The 22,400-nt window shown below is 38.7% G+C and overlaps 1 protein-coding gene across 1 annotated transcript in view; it reads right to left on the bottom strand.

Annotated features, from left to right (window-relative positions):
- Positions 1-375: 375 nt before the first annotated feature.
- The window catches only part of REEP3 (receptor accessory protein 3), a 61,208-nt gene continuing 39,183 nt past the window's right edge, over positions 376-22,400 (bottom strand). The window contains exons 5-8 of the mRNA XM_040485057.1: positions 22,167-22,280; positions 10,093-10,240; positions 1,621-1,766; positions 376-533 (exon numbers count right to left, since the gene is read on the bottom strand). Coding sequence (XP_040340991.1) covers positions 477-533; positions 1,621-1,766; positions 10,093-10,240; positions 22,167-22,280 — 465 coding nt within the window. The 3' untranslated portion in view covers positions 376-476. The remainder of the gene's footprint in view (positions 534-1,620; positions 1,767-10,092; positions 10,241-22,166; positions 22,281-22,400) is intronic.

The raw sequence follows: 22,400 nt of genomic DNA, 5'->3' as shown, positions 1-22,400 counted from the left end.
AACACAATACAATACCACAAAGGCTGATGTATCTTAAACTGTAAAAAGACTCTTTTCAAGTATACTGTGGGTTTGTGTTTCATCTTAATGTCCCAGGCACTCAATGTTGTTGAGGAATTTGAAAACAGATAACACAATTTTCTACTATTTCTGAGATATATATGTATATCTATAAATGTATACATATATGTATACATATACATGTATATGTATACATATGTATATACATATGTACATATGTATATATGTATACATATATAGATATACATATATATATATAAGCTTTGCATAATTACCTGGAGTAGTCAGGACATGGAAGTAATGGTTAAAGAAATAAAAGCTACTTAGATTGATGAAAATAAACCCTATCACCGCCACAGTTTAAAGTATTATTTTAACGTGTAAATCCTGGATAATGTTAGAAGAAAAGCTGATGGATTAGCATAACTTGTCTTGGGATCTTGAGGTGCAGATGACTAAAAATACACCTGTGGTCTCTTCTTCACTTTATATTTTAGTGACCCATATCGCACCTGAAGAGAGAAATGTGCCATTATTACAAATTAGATGATTACTTTTCAACTTAGAACTTAATAGCTCATGATCATAGTAATATTTTTTAAAGCTTTTCTAGTATAAAGGATCAATTATCCTATAAGTGTGTATTCAAAAGACATGGCTACTTATGTAACATTATAAAAACATTAACTGTTCTTATTTGTGCTTCGCCTGGTAGGTCAATGAACATTGCTCACAATGATCTGACCATTCACTGGAATCCTCCTTTCCAGACACAAAGACAGTATATTATTATAGATAAACTTCTAGTTAGTCCTCATACAGGGTTGGTTCAAAGAAAACTATGTAGTTATTTTTGTCAGTTGCTTTCTTTGCTTAGGCGTAGGGCTGGCACTGGGTGCTCATGACAACCATATGATTTGCTATATAAGAATACCATCTTCTGCTTACAGGGGAAGACTAGGAATTTATCATTTTGCAAACTTCCAGAGATCCTAATATATCCGATCTGAATAAAGAATTTTTTTAATTAAAAAATTTTTTTAAAATGTTTTTTATTTATTTATGTTGAGAGAGAGAGAGAGAGAGCAGGGGCAGGGGAGGGGCAGAGAGACAGGGAGACAGAGACTCTAAGCAGGCTCTGCACTGTCAGCGCAGAGCCCGAGGCGGGGCTTAAACTACCCAACGGTGAGATCATGACCTGAGCCAAAATCAAGAGTCTGATGCTCAACTGACTGAGCGACCCAGGCACCCCTTGAATAAATAATTTTTTTTTAAGTTTATTTATTTACTTTGAGGGAGAGATAGAGCAAGCAGGGGGAGGGGCAGAGGGAGAGAGAGAGAGAATCCCAAGCAGGCTCCACACTGCCAGAGCAGAGCCTGACATGGGGCTTGAACTCACAAACTGTGAGCTCATGACCTGAGCTGAAACCAAGAGTTAGGTGCTTAACTGACTGAGCCACCCAGGTTCTTCCTGAAGAAAGAATTTTAAATGTAATTGCTGATCTACCACTGGGTTCCTTCCTTTATGGATCGCTAATATCCTGGATGATAATGCCTTCAACACCAATCATTAGGAAAACAACTCTGTACAGGACTAACCTCTTTGCGGCCTTTCACGGTTTTCACGGATTTCATGCTTTGCGATCTTCGAAGCCCTTTGTGCGTTAACATCTCATCATCTGAATACGGCCCTTCGGCTTCTTCATCGGTTTTCTCATCTCCGTCTTTCAGCGGAATTCCATAACCTAAACAGGTCAAAACCAGCATGTTTCGGGGAAAGGACACCGCTCCATCTGAGCACACTTCGATGCATGGTCTGCATTTGCCTGCTTACTCCTTCCTCTCCCTTTCTCCTCTGGAATGTGCTCCCCGCCCTTTATCATCAATCATTGCCCCGTGCACGATTCTAGATGAGGCTCATAACTCACTTCTTCCCCTGACTATTCCTATTTTCACCATGCATTTTTCAGAATGATTTTAAATAATTGATTTTTGAGGAGGTAACACTTTGTCCAAAACTCAGAGAACATAAGCAGATCTCCTCCCTGCCCTTTCTCCTTTTCCTGAACTCTAAACAAGCTAAGCAATTTTGTGTTTCATTTAGTCATTGGTGCCTTTGACTTTAGTTAGAAATTAAGGGTTTCCTCCCACTGTGTGTCAAAACTTTTGTCAAGATTGGGAAAGGGAGGGTGCACGTAAGGAGTCAGATAAGACCCAAAGGGGCTAGAACTTTGAGAGAGGTTGGGGGCGGGGGCAGGCCATGGAGATGTTAAAGCAACACTGTTGCAGCTGCTGAGATGAAAGCCAGCCAGGCAGGCCTCAGCAATTACAAACACCACAGGCTACGATGACAGATGTTAGTCAAAGAAAACAGCCGCATCAGGAAGGTCAGCAAGAGGTCCTGCGGGTGTGCTAACAGGCCGCTGTGTGTTGCGACAAAAGACGGGTCATTGGCCAATATGCAAACTTGCAGGTAGTCAGGCTGGTTATTGTCAGGAAGTCTGACAGCATCCTGATGCCCAAGATTCAGAGACAGGAACACTCCCATTCCTGAAACAGTGGTTATCAAGCTTAGTAGAGTTTATTAGTAAAGGCACATACTAAGAGTCAGAACTTACTAATACAAAGACTGCTAGGCCTAGGGTGGGGCTGAGAATCTATATTTCTATCAAGTTCCTAGGTGATGCTTATCCTAGGGTCCAGGGCTCGAAACATTTGAGAACCATTGCCTGGATGGAGCAAGAGAGGGGCCCAAGTCTGTGGCAAGAAGAGTGCTAGGCAAGTTATCAAGACAAGGGTGAGGTTACAAGGCCCCATTAAGTTTCAAATTCTCCTTTAATAAAGATAAGGAGCATAAATACCTACATCTTCAGGTGAGAAAAAAGTAGTTTTTCCAGGCTTAGGTGGGGGCAGTGGATGGACTTCTTGCATGTGAAGAAAAAGATACTGAACAAACGTTTATTAATCCGCTCTCCCAGGCCATGAGTAACTTGAGACTCACTGAGCAAACCATGAAGAGTTGTTAATAAGCTTTTCTGTCTCATAATAAGAGACATACCTTTAGATGTAAATTATGCAAGCACAATTTTATGCTGCCAGACTACTAGGCTAAAAATTAGGGAGGATTTGGGGATAGAATCGGTCATGATTTAGGCCAAGATCCATTGTCCCCCCACTCCTCCCCCGTCAGTCCAAGGAATTGTGTTCCAGGTAGAACAGAGAGCACTTGCCGGGAGCGAGGGCAGGGGGCACACGATGCCTAGAAGAGCTGCAAGCAGGCCAGTGTGGCCAGGGGAGGGGAACGGTCAGTGGTCCTGAGAAGATGCTTCTGATGGGATGGGATTGGAACCTTATTCAAAAGATGATTATAGACACACCTTATTCTTTCTTTGTTTCCCAATTTCAGGTAACAAATCTTATTAGCTCTCTAATTATGGTTTCAGAGAAAGTTAATGGATTGATTCATTATTTCACAATACTCAAAAAATTCTGTGTTTGGCAGTGCGCTATATTATGGGGATACAGTGATGAAAAAGACACAACTGTCATCTTTTACTCTAAGAAACTTAGTCCAACAAGGGAAGGGAACAGACTTTAACAGGCATGACAGCACTATAATAGATGCTGTAAATTGAAGATAAGGATGGGGTGGGTGCTATGGGAGCCTACAGTAAGATAATTAACTCAGCCTGGGGGTGGGGGAAAGTGGGCTGTGAGAGAGGACTTCTTGTAGGAGGTGGTGGCTAACTTCTGGAAGGCTCATGATTCAATACAGCCAGCACATGATGGAGTGGGAGAACAAGGCAGGGGAGCGAATACACCACATGCTACTGAGTTTGGACTTCACCAGAGAGCAACGTGGGGGGCCACTGAGGCATTTTAAGTGGAAAGGTGATATGATTACACTTGGGTTCTTTCAGAGATTCCTTTTGCACTTTGGGGAATGAAGTGGATGACACAGGACACAGGGAGGTTACTGCAGTATGGCAGGTCAGAGATGATGGGGTCCAAGGAGCAAAGACAGAGACAGGAGCCAGATTTGGGATCCACAAGGAGACGAAATTGACAAGTTTAACTTAGCAATTGATTAAACCAAACTATGCGTCAAAGAGCGAGGAGTCAAGTCAAATATCTTCGCTAAAATATGCATTTTTCTATTCCACTTAAAACCTGGAAACGAGTATGTATGAACATTCTGCTGTGAGTGCTGGAAATAGTGTTAATCAAAGTTGTCCAAGGATTTAAAAGTGTTCAGAGTAGGAGGGAGACCTGAGACTATGAGGGAAGCCCAAATCTGGGTGTCCTATCACAGCAGGCACTCAGTGAGATGGCTGAGTGGTTTACAGGTCTGCCAAGCCCAGGGAAAGCGAAACTAGTGGGGTACTGCGGGGCCATACAAAGGTGATGCTCAGTTTACATTAGTGATCTACACTGGACGGAGTCGTTCCACACACATTCCTGAGGAGCAGTGACTGGGGACCCAAGGCTGAGGAGCCTGTATTGCCCGGGGCCCTGTAGATGTCTGGCCAGCTTCAGCCCAAAGCTCTGTTACCATTTTAGGAAACCAGCAGATGCTTTTGCAAACTGACCTGGTATTCACAGCTCACACATGTTACAGTTGGTATATTTTAAGTTTTCCCATCTTATATTAATATAGGTGTAGAATCACAGAAAGTTTGACCTGGAAGGCACCCTGGACCTCTTAGAGGACTTCACTGCCTATTAGCTGTGAGAGCCAAAGTACATCTTGCCTCTCTCCAGGCCTTTCTTTTCTTTTTTAAATGTTATTTTTTATTTTTTGAGAAAGATAGAGGGGGAGAGGGAGAGAGAGAGAGAGAGAGAGAGAGAGAGAGCAAGAAGGGGAGGGGCAGAGACAGAGGGAGAGAGAGACTCCAGAGCAGGTTCCGTGTTGCCAGCACAGAGCCTGATGTGGGGCTTGAACCCACAAGCCGTGAAACCATGACGTGAGCCGAAGTTGGACGCTTAACTAACTGAGCTACCAAGGCTCACCAGGCCTTTGTTTTCTTCAATGGTAAGGTAGCGAGACAGATGAAAGATGATGGATAAGTTTCCATGTGAATGTGAACTCTGACCCCGTTGAGCTGTTGGGAGCATTATGTTGAGGGGGACTGTGAACTAGTGTCGTAAAGTGCCACAGTCCTTCAGCAATGTCTGCCACCATGGGCACGGGAGCAGGGAGCAGGCATGTCACCCATCTGCCATCTTTGACTAAAGCATCTCTAAGGTCGCTACCTACTCAAATTATTTGAATTCAGAGTTCCAGCCCCAACTGTCTCCCTAAGTGTAGCCTTTTTATAAATTAAAAAGAGAAAGAATAAGAATTAGCTTAGGAACCTTGGATACCTCATTTATGTCATTGACTATGTCAAGGGCTATCTTGACAGGTAATTTAATCTCCTTATGTCTCAGTTTCATCATCTGAAAAATAAGTGTAAAATATTTAACCTGTATAGTCATCTTAAGGATTAAGTAAATATGTAAAGCACCTAAAACAAAGAATATGTGCTTTATTTCTTTATGCGCTGGTACTAAAACTGAATATTGAGCCAGTTTTAAATAATATGGGAGAAGCAGTTTCTTTGCAGAAAAAACATTCCCACTTATCACAACGTGGTGTTCTTTCAAGGGATGTGAACATCATGTTCAAGGAGTCCATTTTCTTACAGAAATGCATCTGGAGGGAGCTCTTTTTGCCATGGTGACAACATGAAGATTTGAATAGCTTCATCAAAGCAGAATTTTTCTTGACCAGCCAACCTCAAACCAGTCAGAGCAGGCCATGAGGAGTTTTCAAAATGGACCCACTTTTCCAAATAATTTGAGTTTGCTTGTGTGAACAAGCAGATCATCTGGGGTAAATGTATTAATCACATGAACAAGTAAAAAGACTTTGCAATGTGAATGCGATTACCACACTGAAAAACTTATTTTTTTCTTGAGGAATTTTGGAAGTAAATGAAATAAAAAATAATTCATGACCTAAAAATTGAGTACCTGAGTTGTTTTTCAAAAGAAAGAGTACTGTTCTTTCTGATTTAGGAAATAGGTTGATTTAAAAAAAAAAAAGATCACTGAAGTCCCATACTCGAACTGAACACTGTTAACATTTTAGCAATACCCTTCCAGACTCTTCCCTATGTATACACATTTGAAAAATAACTTACATATATTAATTCATTTCATCTATTTATTGTGTCTCTACAGTGCTGGATTATAACACACAGATTGTTTTGTTATTGTTTATTTCCCCACAATCTGGATATGTTTTTATGTCAGTACGTAGAGAACGACATTATCAATTTTCGTGGCTAATAAACCATGCTTTTGCTTAAGCATTTCTTTTAGGCGTTTAGTTTGTTCCAATATTATGTTACTATAAACAACGAGATTAATTGTTCTTGTACCTACATCTTTGAACACTTGTCTGATTATTTCTTTATGACATAGTCTTAGAAGTTTCTTGCTGAGTTAGAGGGAACACATTTTGATAATTATTGCCAGATTGTCATCAAAAGGATTATTCCACTTTAAACTCTCATACAAAGTGTATGAGAGTGTTTGTTTCCCAACATGCTTGCTGTGGTGATTTTCAAACATGTCCACAAATTCTGACAGTTTTCTCCTCTTCTATTAAATCTTTTTTCCTTTTTTCTTTTTAAGGTAATCTCTCTGCCCAATGCAGGGCTCGAGCTCATGACCCTGAGATCAAGAGTTGCACGCTCCACCAACTAAGCCAGCCAGGCGCCCCTCCTCCTCTCGTAGGTACCAGTCTCAACAAACTGCCATGAGGCGGAAGTGAGGCTGCATGACTTCTGCCACTTGGGTTGAAACACCCTCTCTGTGAGCTTTTAGCTGCCAGATAAGAAGCCCCCCACACTCTCAGAGACCATGTAGAGAGATGTTGAGAAGGAGAGGCCAGAGAAGCCCCAACTGTTTCAGCCATCACCTGTTTGACTCTTCACAGCTGAAACAGCACACATGTGAATGAAGAAGACTTTGAGATTCTGACTCGAGCCCCAGGTGCTGTTTGTAGCTGCCTAAGACCTTGAGCAAGATCTCCCTCCCTGAGCCCAGTCTCCCCCAGGTTCATGAGCAAAAAAATGACTGTGACTTTTTCAGGTCACTGTTTATAGTTCGTTCGTTACACAGAAACAGATAACTAGAATAATTACCAACACAGAGAGCACTGCTAATTAAAAAAATATTTTTGCCAATCTGGTGAGGAAAAATTACTGTCATTACTATTTTAATTTACTCTTTCTTTGTGTGTGAGGCTGAATGTCTTTTTCATGCTGTATTCTTTAGTAGAATTAACAATAATTGGCTTGAAAGAAATCTTTGTATTGTTAAAATCTGAACCCTTTGCCTGTATCACATGAGAATATTTCTTCTAGTTTGTTTTGTATGGTATTTTTCCCTTATATGTTATATATATATTTTTTATATAGAAAAACCTCTCAAGTTTTTCCCTTATGTCTTCTAGTTTTGATGTCATGCTTAAGAATTCTGGTTTAAATATATACTCAGGAATTTCCTACTATATTATAGCTTAGTATCTTATATTTAAGTCTTAATCTTTTAAGTATTTTGATGAAAGGTTTGAGATAGAGGAATAACTTCATCTTCTACCCCATCTTCTAAGTCTAGCAATTATCCTAACACCTCCCCCACCTGCCTGAAAGGCCATCATTCTCATCTGATGAATTTCCATGTATATCTTGGACTTATGTTTATATAGACTGTCTATTATTATCTTCTCTTCAACTCTTCCTGTCCTGGAACCTTATCACTTTTTAAAAAAGAAATTTTTTTAATGTTCATTGATTTTTTTTTAATGTTTTTACTTATTTTTGAGACAGAGAGAGACAGAGCATGAGCAGGTGAGGCGCAGAGAGAGAGGGAGACACAGAATCTGAAGCAGGCTCCAGGCTCTGAGTTTTCAGCACAGAGCCCGACGCGGGGCTAGAACCCATGAACTTGAGATCATGACTTGAGCTGAAGTTGGGTGCTCAACCAACTGAGCCACCCAGGCGCCCCGTTTGTTCATTGATTTTTGAGAGAGATAGACAGAGCATGAGCGGGGAGGGGCAGAGAGAGACAGAGACAGAATCTGAAGCGGGCTTCAGGCTCTGAGCTGTCAGCACAGAGTCCGATGTGGGGCTCAAACTCTCACGAGCTGTGAGATCATGACCTGAACTGAAGTCAGATGCTTAATCGACTGAGCTACCCAGAAGCCCCTAAAAAAATATTATTTTTTTAATGTTTATTTTTGATAGAGAGAGAGACAGAGGGAGAGAGAGAGAGAGACAGGGCATCAGCAGGGGAGGTGCAGAGAGAGAGGGAGATACAGAATCCAAAGCAGGCTCCAGGCTTGGAGCTGTCAGCACAGAGCCTGATGCGGGGCTTGAACCTACGAACCGTGAGATCATGACCTGAGCCGAAGTCAGACACTTAACCAACTGAACCACCCAGGCGCCCCCTAAAAAAATATTTTTAAGACAGATTGTTTTTGTTAAATTTTTTCCTTAGGGAAGAGGGCTCAAAGTATGTACCATTCTGTAGGAAACTTAGAACTTGTGCAAAGTAATGCATATTAAAATTTTAATTTAATAACTGAATAAGTTCCTTTCTTGTACTGCTACTATTTACTTCATATTTCTCTAATCTTGTTGTTTTAATTTCATGGCTTAAAATCTAACAGAAGACCTAAATAGCATCTTACTACCTTAAAATATTTTAGCCCCATTATTTTAAGTTTAATAGATGAATATCACAAAAATAGCTACGCATTTTCATATTTGTAATCTTGTTTTCATTTAACTATTAGAATATCACTCTTAACCAATTCTAAAGTATAATTATGAATAAACTGCTGATAAAGTTGTCAGATAACTGTTCCAAATCAAGCAAAATATATACAGCAGACTCCATAATCAAAATCAGTATATCTAATTTTTAAATGTATATTAAGAAAATGCCTATATTATAAACTACTTTTACACTGTTAATGTATTAAGGATGATGGTTCAAAGTTCACTGGTTCTCATTCTTAAAAATATTACTACCTCAATCAATGGCTAATGCTTAATTACTACCTTTTAGGTAACAGCCACCAACTTGGTAAAGTTATTCATTCTACAGAGAACTCAGAAAAAGTTTACTATTTTTTGTCTGTAAGAAGGGACCGTTGTTTTATTTCTCAAATTGGTTTCAATGTAAAGGGTGATTTTTAACCTCCCTCAAAAGAAAACTACCTAAACACACACACACACACACACACACACACACACACACACACACCAAAAAGCCTTGTACCTTAAGGAGTTAATAATATATTAATAAGAAATGTCATAATGATCTTAATTTTCATCTGAGCCTTGAACTACAATTTTCTTATATGTGACAAAATAACTAAGGAGGTATGTCTTTTTATTTATGTGAATATTTCTAAGAGCAGAATGCTTTATCAAAGTTTTAGAACATATCAACTATGCCATGCTCATAATTTATATTAGAAATACCTACAAGTTAGTTCTTGAACTAGACTATGGAATTTCAACATATTTTCCATTGTAGTAATCCTATTTACAAACTGAGTCACCCTTTGTCACCCACTTAAAACTTTTTATCTTGTGAGTCAATATCCTTATTTGTTCATAGCATTTACAGCAAAGAGTGTTTAACTATAACACTCAGATGTCTCCACATGACTTGAGTAGAAAGAGCACTGATCACAAGTCAGAACTGGTGCTGGTGGCAGGGAGGTGGTAATAATCACACCCAAGGTTTCTAAAAATTCATGGCAACACAAGAGGCTACTGTTACTTTCTTAGTTGGATTATCTCTGGAGTCAACAAAAGGCAAGCACCAACTTTATTCAGAGAAAATTTAGAGAACGAGAACTACAGTTAAGGCTAAATTTGCAACATAAGCTTAAAAGTAAATTTCCCTCTGCTCAAATTCAGATAGTTACCATGTATTATTTTAGTACCTACCTGGACTCAAAATTCTAATCGTGAAAGGAAAATATATTAAAACAAACAAACACACCTGCTGATTCACCAGAGACTGATTTACTTTTCTTTTTTGCTTCTTGTAGAGATTGGTATGATCTTTGTCCCACAGGCTCATCCCCTTGGATAGCTGTTAGATCGTGCATACTAAAACTTCGTAAACGTTCTGTTATTGCTCCTTGGCTCTATTTAACAGAGAAGTGAGAGATTCGAGGAAAAAAGTACACTTTAAAATACTTAGTATGCTTACATTTAAATTCCTCCCAACACTTTATCATGAAGCTTTATTGATTTTATTATGAAACTTTCAGCAAAGTTGAAAGAATTGCAGAGTGAACACCCATATATTGTTTACATTTTCCTGTATTTTATCACATATCTACTATCAATCTATCCATAAATCCATTAAAAAAATTTTTTTTAACGTTTATTTTTGAGAGAGACAGAAACAGAGTGTGAGTGGTGGAGGGCAGAGAGAGAGGGAGACACAGGATCCCAAACAGGCTCCAGGCTCTGAGCTGTCAGCACAGAGCCCGACGTGGGGCTCGAACTCATGGACCGTGAGATCATGATCAGGGCCGAAGTTGGATGCTTAACTGACGAGCCACCCAGGAGCCCCTCAATCCATTTTTTTAAGTTTATTTATTTTGAGAGAGACAGAGACAGAGCAAGTAGGGGAATGGCAGAGAGAGAGAGAGAGAGAGAGAGAGAGAGAGAGAGAGAGAATCCCAAGCAGGATCTGAGCTGCTGGCACAGAGCCTGATGTGGGGCTTGAACTCACGAAACCATGAGATTGTGAACTGAGCAGAAACCAAGAGTCAGAAGCTTAACCAACTGAGCCACCCAGGTGCCTCCATCAATTCATTTTGAAAATGCATTTCAAAGTAAGTTGTAGACATCAGTACATTGCACTCCCAAACATTTCAGTTTTGTAATTTATTTTAAATGTAAAAAAGTGTATGATGAGCTTACCCTCAGAGTAGACAGCATCCATTATTTTGCTCTCTCCTAAAACTGGCACTTTGGGGTTTATGATTTAGAATAACTTTTTAAAGTAAAAGACATAGGGTTTTAAAGATAAGCTAAGTCAGCAGTGGTAATGGCTCTACTTAGAACAAAGTAAAAAAAATTAAAAGTCAAAGAATCTTGGATGCAAAATGATATTTAGTTAATGAATTCACTATCTGGCAAGGTGTATGTACTACTATGCAATTTGACTTCAAATCATTTTAAAGCCTTAACAATATGATAGACAATGGGCACATGTGGGTACTTAATTTAACTTAACTAAAATTAAATAAACTTAAAATGTAGTTTCTTACTTGCACATACAGATGACTCATTTATAGCTGCTTTAAAAATATTCTTTTAAAGGTTTTTTTACTCCTGTTATTTCTTCTCACACATGCGAATTTATGATGGCCTCTAGTTATGATGTTACTGTAGAAACTCATCCATAATGGTCCATCTCTAAATTTCCAGATTTCAAAGGCTGAGGCACTATAAACATTTGGACGTTACTGTATTTTACACTGAAAAAAGATCTTCATTCAACTACTCTACTTCATATCATATTCATATTATGTCAGAACCAAAGGCCATTCCTATACCCTACTTGGACTTTGTATTTCTACTATATTTTTTACATTGTGAAAAGAAATGATTAAATTAAAGGGTCTGCATCCTCAATAAAAATAATTGGGTCCCATATATCTTTCCATTCTTGTCATGCCATATGTCCATCAACTGACAAATAGATAAAGAAGATGTGGTATATATGTACAATGGAATATTACTCAGCAATCAGAAAGAACAAAATCTTGCCATTCACAACAATGTGGAGGGAATTAGAGTGTATTATGTTAAGTGAAATCAGTCAGAGAAAGAAAAATACTGTATGATTTCCCTCTTATGTGGAATTTAAGAAACACAACAGATGATGAACATAGGGGAAAGGAAAAAAAAAACACAGAGAAGGAGGCAAACCATGAAACACACTCTTAACAACAGGGAACAAACTGAGGGTTGCCGGAGGGAGGTGGGCAGGGGATGGGCTATATGGGGGATGGGCATTAAGGAGAACACTTGCTGTGTTGACCACTGGGTGTCATATGTAAGTGATGAATCACTAAATTCTACTCTTGAAACTAATATTACACTCTTTGTTAACTAACTAAAATTTAAATAAAAACTTGAAATATAATAAATAAGTAAATACTCTTGTTATGGTTTAATCCATTGTACTTTCTTCCTCTTTATCAGATGTCCCTTTAAAGACACGTGAAAGAAGACATCAGAGACACACTAAAAGGAAATGACCAGTGCACATCTGAAACAGACCCTTTTGTTTGCTCACAACTGTCATTTTCTCTACCCCACCTTTGTATTTCTGTGCCCCCTCACAGCAATTCTTGGCTTTCTACCTACTGCCAAACAGATGGTAACTGGTATGCACATCTAGGACACCCTCTATCTGACTCAGGTGCTTTCCAAGACTGGCTGTAACCATCCAAACCCTCTCCCTCAAGAAAGAACATCTCAGAATGCAAGTAAGTCAAACTGCCACTGAATCAAACATGATATCATCTACAAACTTTGGTATCTTTAACGAGTATAATCAATAAATTAGTTAGAGCATGCCTCACAAATGAACTCACACATTATTGTTAGTTCTATTGCTGTGCTGTGTATATCCTGTCTTCAGAGGAGGAATTTCAGAAACTAATTTTAGGCTTCTTGCAATCTCCTAGCATACTGGTATGGTACTGATGGTGAGCATGTAATAAGTAAACTAAATATTCTTTTTATGCCACTTCTTTTTCATTGCTCTTGATTGCTAGAGAGTTCTCCATAGACAGCAGTGGGTTTTAATGTACCCACTGGCCTGGATAAGAGAGGTTCGGCAGTGAACTCCAGGTGTGGTCGTGGGTATTCATACTGGTCGACTACACCATCCACCAGGGGTTTGCTGCGGGGTTTAGATTAAAGGTGAGCAATGACCGACCCTGAGGTATCTGGATGAGCTATTTACAGCCTGAATTTTAATGGAGTTCTTAAGTAACCAAATCTGTAGCCCCAGGTATTATCAATGTCCTCAAGACTTAAAGGAAGGCCAAGTACTGTAGGGAAAAGCAAAAGGGGGCTGTACACACTTTCTGAGGACTCCCAACCCTTCAAAAGTCATTATCACCTCAAAAAACTGGGTTTTCCACTATATATGTTCTCAGGGGCTCAGAATAGAACTAATGTGTGAAGAGAGAATGCTGTATTGTGAACTTCAGAAACATGACATAAATTATAAATATCCAATGTGATCACTTTAAAGAAGTGTAATTTTAAAATATTCACATTTAGAGGCAGGCCTATTCCCTCCAATTTTAATATCTTCAGCACAAAAAAAGTCTACTAACAAAGAAATTATGTTCATAATAAAATGTTAAGTGGAAATCCCCCCCCCCGACCTCTGAATTCTAAATCACATCCATAATATAGTTACAAGTATGTAGTTGTACAAGTACAACTACAAGTTACAAGTAGTATGGTTTAATGAGGCAGCAAAAATACACAAAAATAGAAACTGTATGATGTTTAGGCAGATGGGATGGGCGATTTTATTCTTTTTCTCAACAATTTCTTTAATATTAAAAAATTAGTCATAAATAGATGGTATAGTGAAGTTTTTATTTGTTTGTTGTCTTAGATTTGAATACTATTTATTATAAACTGGATGAGATCCTGGTTTCTTTTAATTTCCTCCAATGCCTGGCTACAACTCTCCAAATGAATGAACATTTTCTAGTTTCATGGTGAAGTTTTTCAACGTTTATTTATTTTTGGGACAGAGAGAGACAGAGCATGAACGGGGGAGGGGCAGAGAGAGAGGGAGACACAGAATCGGAAACAGGCTCCAGGCTCCGAGCCATCAGCCCAGAGCCCGACGCGGGGCTCGAACTCATGGACTGCGAGATCGTGACCTGGCTAAAGTCGGATGCTTAACCGACTGCGTCACCCAGGCGCCCCCATGGTGAAGTTTTAATTGTATTGTGTGCACTGTAAGAATTTCTGATCTATTTCCTGCTCATCTTCCCTATATCCACTCCCTTACTCCCATCATTAAGAGAAACACTGTTTTCTATTTTGAGGGAACAAGTAGGTTTTATAGTTGCTTGTCAATAACAATGGTAAAAGTACTGAGGTTTTGTTTAAATTAATAATGCTTTATTTTCTTCTATTTGGTTTACACTGTATTAAGCAAGAAGTGTAAGAAAAATGAAGAAACGTTCTAGTTTGCGGAGCAAAAGATGTGTGGAAACAGTAGTCTTAGTCATTAGTCAATAAGGAGGAAGGGAGTTACCATCCACAAAGGAAGTCAATATCTCAGATTTTAGGTCCTATTCTCTACAGAATTGCATGTACACTGCTTGTGTTAAAATTGATCCTAAAAATCGAAGAGAAAGGAACAGAAAGATTACGATGAGAACACAAAAATCAAAATAATTAAGAACACTTTTGCAGAATAGTTTACATTAAAAATGATCATCACCAGCAGCAGTGTTCCTAAACCCTTTGGGTGACTCAAAGTTCTCCGGGTTTGAATTTGAATGGGCCCAGAACATCCGTTTAAAATGAGAATGCGGGGCACCTGGGGGGGGGCTGAGTCTGTTGGTTGCCTGACTCTCATGGTTTCAGCTCAGGTCAAGATCTCCCTGTTCCTGAATTTGAGTCCTGCATGGGGCTTTGTGCTGACAGTGAGGAGCCTACTAAGGATTCTCTCTCTCTCCCTCTCTCTCTCTGCCCCACCCACGCATGCACACTCTCTCTCTCTCTCTTTCTTACTCTCAAAATAAATTAATTAATTAAAATGAGAACACTTATAAGGGGCTGACTGGGTTGGGGTCCTGGGTTCAGATCTAACACATTCATCCTCTGGGAAATATTCTTCAGCTGAGAAGTGGTAAAGGGGACCCTGTATGTATGACTAATTCCAACTTTGCTACTCCCAAACAATTCTTTGTTTTTTTTATTATTTATTTACTTTTTTTTTTAATTCTGCTTTTGTTTAAATACTTCATTTCTTGGTTAAACACTGTTAAAATTATTATATTTTGTGTTAAATAAGAATTTACTGAGCTTATTAGGTTTTATGTAAAAACTTCAACTTCCTCTCTTATTTTTTTAAGAATTTAAAAACAATCTTTGTAATCTTACAAGCAAGCTTTTACAGAATAATTTTTACTATACTGCTCAATAATGAATAAGCTCTATTTCTTGTTGATCTCTGACATACTACATTAAAATGCAGACAAGGTTACTTCCAAGTTTTTAGCGAAAAATCCTTTTCTTCTAAGGACATTCGAGAATTAATCTGATTAAGCCTAGAATGGAATTGATTGCATTCCTGTTAAGTGAATAATAAATTTTAGTGGTTTTAAGATTAAAGCAATAAAGGGCCGCCTGGGTGGCTCAGTCAGTTAAGCATCCAGCTTCGGCTGGGGTCATGATCTCACAGTTCGTGGGTTCAAGCCTGGCGTTGGGCTTTGTGCTGACAGCTCAAAGCCTGGAGCGTGCTTTGGATTCTGGGTCTCCCCCTCTCTCTGCTCCTCCCCCACTTGTGGTCCTTCTCTCTCAAAAATAAACATTAAAGATTATATATGTATATCTATATATATTTATCAAAGAACATCTGTAACAGACAAAAACATAAAAAAGGAAGTATATTATTTGTAGCCCACACCAAACTATCTATACATATTTATATGTCCTTTCCATTTTTTCTGACTCATTGTACCTTTAGAGCAGGCTTTCTCAGTCTCAGCACTGCTGCTGTTTTGGGGCTGGATAATTTGGGGCTGGATCACAGGATATTAAGCAGCATTCCTGACTTCTACCCCCTAGACACAAGTTGTGACAACCCCAGTTGTGACAACCCCAAATGTCTCCAGACATTGCCAAATGTTCCTTTGGGGGCAAAATCTTCTCCCAGTGAGAGAACCAACTACTGTTTTGGAACTAGAAGAGGTTTCAGAAGTCAGGTATCACCTCTTTGTTTTATAGGTAAGAAAATTAAAACTTAGATCAGTGCAGATGATCTGCCCCAAATCTCATGACTAATTAGGGCAGAACCAGGGCTAGAAAATGCAGATAACCAGACTATTCGTGAATTAAATATTCATTGTAACATTCTGCTTCCCTAGATTGTAGGGAAAATAGTTTGACCCTTCTTTCCATTGTCTGTACAAATGCTCTCTTTTTAAATGGATGATACTAAGCCTGTGAATATCCTCAAATCCTTTCACAAACAGAAAGTCATTAAGGCAGACAGCAAGATGTCAGGATTTGGACCTAATCATCATCATCATCATTTAAAGTTTATTAGCTTTTAGCAATTTTACCTGGAAGGCTCTAATTTCTGTGATAATTGATTTTTTAAAATAATATTTGCTAAAGAGTTTGCCAAGAAAAGGCTGCCAGAGAAAAGTCAGAGATGGTTATTAATATGACGTTATAATGGTACTTTTCTTCATCGGCCCTTTATCTGGTAGTAATGTTGCTCATCTGTACAAAAGCCACCTGCATTTCTCATGTGAAAGCTATGGAATGCTGAACATCCTCAGCAAAATCCTTGAAGGTCCTTCATATGTCTCTGCTTTGCTCAGCCAAAATAAACTTGTACACTGACCTTGTGAACAGATGCCTGGTAATGAGGTCACAGAACTGAGTAACATTTTCAGAAAATTGCTTTACAGTGTAATAAATGTTCTGATTAGATTCCTATTTTCATCTTTAACATGCTCAGGTGGTTCAACTTGGGAATCCTAGTCAGGGAGTATTACCGATCTTTAAAGGTCATACCAAGAGTCCAATCATTTTTAGCCTGAAAGATATTTTTAACAAACTATATGTTGTAAAAATCATAAATTAATTCTCAAGCTTTACTACTGGCTTTCTTGGAGTTTCTCCTTAAACTTGACCTATTTTCTATTTCAGTTTCAATTTACAATTTAGTATGAAGTGTCTGGTTCAGTGATTTCTTCCATCATAGGGCCTTTCTTTGACATCTCCAGAGATGAAACTAATTTCACTTACACGAAAATAGGCACAGTACAAACTGAGGCAAATAGTGTTAGCATTATGCTATGTTTGGCATATTTAATGACTATTCGTAATGAATAAAATCCAGGCTGAAGCCAACATTCACAGTGTTCATGCTGAGAATGGTGAGGGCTACCTGACATATAGTGATCTTGATAACAAAAGGACCACCACATCACAGACAAGGAGGGAAAGTTCCAAAACGAATTCAAATTATGGGACATGCATTTGATTTGCAGTGGTAACTTAGATGAATGGTTCGTATGCTATTTCCTGCCTTTGAATGGAGAGGTGGTTTTATGATGCTAAATATATAGATAAACACAAACCATGAATCACAAAGAAGAAAGCAGAGAAATATAGGTATAGGATTGCTTTTATAGCCTTTCTAAAGGAAAGTATTTCTGTGAGTTAATGCTTATTTTAACAATGGAGGGCAAGGGGAAAGCTTTTAGCAACCAAAGATGAGATAAAATTTTCAGTTAATGAAAACAGACATTCAGCGAGACAGCAGGCAGTGAGAGTAGTGACCGTATCTATCTTGTTCTCGGCTGCATCCCCAGCACCGACCATACAGTAGGCATTAAACCAGCAGATGTTGAATAAATGTGCAGGATGCTAAACACTGATGGCAGCAAAGAATAAAATAAAAACAAATGAGGAAGGGATGGGGATAAGACAACATAATGGGGATTAAGCAAGCAGGCTTGTGGAGAAAGATGTGTAGGGAGAAGAGAGAATCTTAAGCAGGTTCCATGCCCAGTATGGGGCCCCACAACGTGTGAGATTATTACCTGAGCCAAAATCAAAAGTTGGACCTTAACTGACTGTGCCACCCAGGTGGCTCTAGTGGGGATTTTTCTGATCCCCCACATAGAGGGTTTGGAAGCAATAAACATAAGTGAAAGTAAAACACATATCCCATGAAATAGTCACAATATGTATGTAGGAAGGTGTTTCACAGAGTAGCAGGACTAGAAACTACATTTACGTGTTGAATTGAGTAGGAAAAATGCAATTTGTATGCTTCTACATTTCCGAAAACAATGTTCTAAAATGTCCATATTTTCTAAGCAATTTTTCAAGTGGAAATTTAATGTTTAGGTTTTTGCCATAGAATCATGTTGAGTGATGCTTTTAAAAATGTTAAACTGAGAAAGCATATTCGTGGCGGGGTGGGGGGGGGTAATAATACATGTACCATTTGACCCTTGAACAACGTGGGGGTTATGGGCATCAACTACCGGGCAGTGAAAAATCTGCCTACAAGTTTTGACTCCTTTGAATGGAAACCTCACTAGTACCAGCCGATTAACATGTATTTTGTATGTTACATGTATTATGTACAGTGCTCTTACAATAAAGTGAACTAGGGAAAAGAAAATGCTACTGAGAAAATCTTAAGGAAGAGAAAATACATATAGAGGACTGTATTGAATTTATTGAAAAAAAAAACTGGCATGTAAGTGGACCCAGGCAGTTGAAACCCTTATTGTTCAGGGATCAACTATACTTCATTTGTAAAGTCAAATAAAAGTACATTTTATAACAAAGGAAAGCAACAGGCTTTCTTGTTTTGTCCCTGGTCCCCTTCTCCTCTGTATCCTCTTGAAGGCACCACTTTAAACCCTCTACTTTCCAGGGCACATGGGTGGCTCAGTCGGTTGAGTGTCTGACTTCGGTTCAGGTCATGATCTCAGGGTTTGTGAGTTTGAGACCCGTATCGGGCTCTGTGCTGACATCTCAGAGCCTGGAGCCCTCTTCACATTCTGTGTCTCCTCCCCTCTCTGCCCCTCCCATGCTCATGCTCAGTTTCTGCCTCTTTTTTTTTTTGAATGTTTATTTATTTTTGAGAGACACAGAGACAGAACGCGAGTGGGTTAGGGGCAGAGAGAGAGGGAGACACAGAATCCGAAGCAGGCTCCAGGCTCCAAGCTGTCAGCACAGAGCCCAACGAGGGGCTCGAACTCACGAGCTGTGAGATCATGACCTAAGCCGAAGTCGGATGCTCACCAACTGAGCCACCAGGCGTCCCTCTCTGTCTCTTAATAATAAATAAATGTTAAAAAAAAAAAAAAAAATCAAACCCTTTACTTTCCTAGATGACAGGTGAGGATTTTCTTTCTCTTCCACTTCCTTTTCTCCTTCCTCCACCTCCCTGAGAGAGCAAAATCACAGTTGTTCAATCTACAGTCTGTGTTCTCATGATTCTGATATAAATGCTGCTTGCTGCTGGGCCTAGTCATGCTCCATTATTACACTTCCTTTCTTATATAACTTTTGTTATTTTCCAGAGTCAACAATTATCCCGTTTTTAAAATACTCCTTTGATTAGTCATGCTATGCCTCCCTCTTCACATTGCCTCCAGTATATTTTTCGTGGTGTTCAGTGTCTTCTGACTGGCTGTAGCATGTGCTGACTAATTTAAGTATCATCCCTGCATAGGGTTAAACCTATTAGATACTCTCATCCTCATACATTCCCCTGAGATACCTCTCCTGGCACCCTGCATCCATCACATCCAATTTTGGCCAATTGCACTTGACTTGCTATGTAGATGTACATTCTAGGAAGTACTGTCCCCTCCCTTCAGTGCTAGATACCCTATCTCCTGATACCATGGGTTTCCTTCTTCATGGATTATTCCCTAATTGTGGCAGAGCATATCTACCCTGACAAAGAATGAATAGGAGGTAAATTTTGTGACTTTGCATGCTTTAAAAAAAAATTAGATTGATTCTAAGCTCACACATGACTGAGAGCTTGACTGTTTCAGAATGTGAGGGTGAAAATTATGGTATCACGGATGGTATTATTCTTTGGTCTTCAAGCTTCCATTGTCACTATTCAGAAATTTAATGCCTTTCCGATTTTTGGTCATTTGGATGTGACATACTTTTTATCTTTGGAATCTTTAAACACTTTTTCCTTGTCTCTAGTGTCTCTGGACTATTCCAATGACCTTGCTTACAGTCAGTCTTTTTTTCATTCATTGTGCTGGGTACTTTGTGGGCTCTTTCTATTTTTTTTTTTTAAGTAAGGTTCATACCCAGTGCAGAGTCCAGGGCATAGCTTGAACTCCCAAGGTGAGATCAAGACCAGAGATGAGATCAAGAGTCAGATGCTTAACTGTCTGAGCCACCCAGAGGCCCCGTGGGTTCTTTCAATCTAGAAATCATGTCCTTCAGTTCTGGGAAATATTATTGTATTATTTCTTCAATAATTGCATCTGTGGTCTTATGGTAGAATTTCTAGTTGTTGAATATTATGTCTCTTGGATGCTCTTTTTTAGGACACATGGAAATCAGGGATGTATTCTCATTAAGCAAGAAAAAAAAGCAAATGAACTTCTTTTACAATGGATAACAGTCCACTAAGATTAAAATTTTTAGTATATCTATACTAATAAAAGAAAAAGCCTTTAAAAGCCAGGTAACAGGTAAACTATTCTTCACTAAAGTGCTGATAGTTAATAATCATTAATGATACAGTTGTCTTACATGTCTAGGGCTGCATAGTTAATAAGTTTACACTTAATTCTGAATGTAACACTTCTGGGGATATAATCTGAATATAATTTAGATTTTTAATGTTTATTTTTGAGAGAGACAGAGAGAGAGGGAGAGGGAGGGGGGAGAGAGGGGAAGAGAGAGAGAGAGAGACAGAGAGAGAGAGAGAGAGAGAGAGAACAAGTGGGGAGGGGCAGAGAGAGAGGGAGACACAGAATCTGAAGCAGGCTCCAGGTTCTGAGCTGTCAGCACAGAGCCTGACGTGGGGCTCAAACTCACAAACTGTGAGATCATGACCTGAGCCGAAGTCGGATGCTCAACCGACTGAGCCACCCAGGTGCCCCGAATATAATTTTGGTTTTTAATTTTGTTGATCATATTAATTGTACTTGAGCCAAAGTTCACTTTGAAAAATTAAGGATCATTCTGGAAACCCCACCGACATTTTATATCCCATCACCATTGCTATTATGCAGAATCACCACTTAGAATATTTATTTCCATAGCATTGTTATTTTAGTTCAAGATAACCAAGTTGAAAAAGTCTAACTCAGAAGCTGGAATACTATTTAATTTCAATTTAACTTCATAGCAACAAACTCAAATTTTCACTTGAAAGAGAGACACACACACATGATATTCCTACTATGTTTTGGCAAGCACTGTGCTTTTTCATATGCTCTGGCAGACAGGTATATTACCCCTCTTTTATACATGAAGCAACCAGTGAACACAGAGGTTAAGTAAATCACCAATAGTTATTTAAAAAGTCACACTCAGCATTTTCGGGATCTGAAGCCTGTTTTCTTTCCATATACTACACACCAAAATCAATTACGCTATGGTATTCAAAATAAACCACACTAATTACTACATGCAAAGAAATCCAAAAGCCATAACGCAAGTTTTCACAGAAGGCATACATTTGATAACTTCACTTGCAAAAAAACACAACACATGACATTAGTAACTGGCTAAGTAAAATCTCAAGTTTTAAGAACAGAATTTTTTCATGCCTTATTTTGAATAATCAGTTACCTCAAATTGGTTGAAGTAGGGGTGCAGGAGTAAGCCAGAAATCCTACCAAGATATTGCCATCGGGAGAGAGAGAGAGAGAGAGAGAGAGAGAGAAAGAGAGAGAGAGAGAGAAAGAGAGAGAGAGAGACCAGAGACAGGGAAAGAAAGAATGGTCATCTTTACTATAGGTGATTTACTCAACCTTATTTTAAGGCTATAAAGTAGGAAAATTATGACAAAATGACATCTTCAGGTATGGTTTTATATATTAACTAGCTCTCATTTTGTGATCAGTTAAGACTTTCAGAATATTGAGCAGTTATAAAACACATGCATTAAAATGTTTTTTAAATTATCATTTACATTTACATTACAAAAATAAGCAAAGCAAAATTCTGCCAAAAGTTTATAATGATCTAGAATAAAAAGCCACCCTACTTTGTCCACTGACTTAATGTGACATTGAATAAAAAGCATAAATAAACAATTACCTTCACCGCTGCAGTGACAGCAGCAGTGGCTGCGAAAGCTAAACCTTGTCGCCCAAAGTTTACCACGGTCTCATAGCCCCGCTCCTTTGCTTGTACAATATAGTCATCAATCTCCTGGGGGAAAAACAAACAAACTCATGGGTATAAATTTTATTTAACAATAGTGTCAACAAGCCAAAAACAAGGACTTTTCCCCGAAGATATAATAGTTTTACTTGTTTAATAGCACAAAAC

The sequence above is a fragment of the Herpailurus yagouaroundi genome, unplaced genomic scaffold, assembly GCF_014898765.1.
Source record: "Herpailurus yagouaroundi ecotype Mexico unplaced genomic scaffold, PumYag 163, whole genome shotgun sequence".
Classification (NCBI taxonomy): domain Eukaryota; kingdom Metazoa; phylum Chordata; class Mammalia; order Carnivora; family Felidae; genus Herpailurus; species Herpailurus yagouaroundi.
The sequence above is the reverse complement of the archived record's forward strand: the minus strand, read 5'-3'. Positions and strand labels throughout refer to the sequence as shown.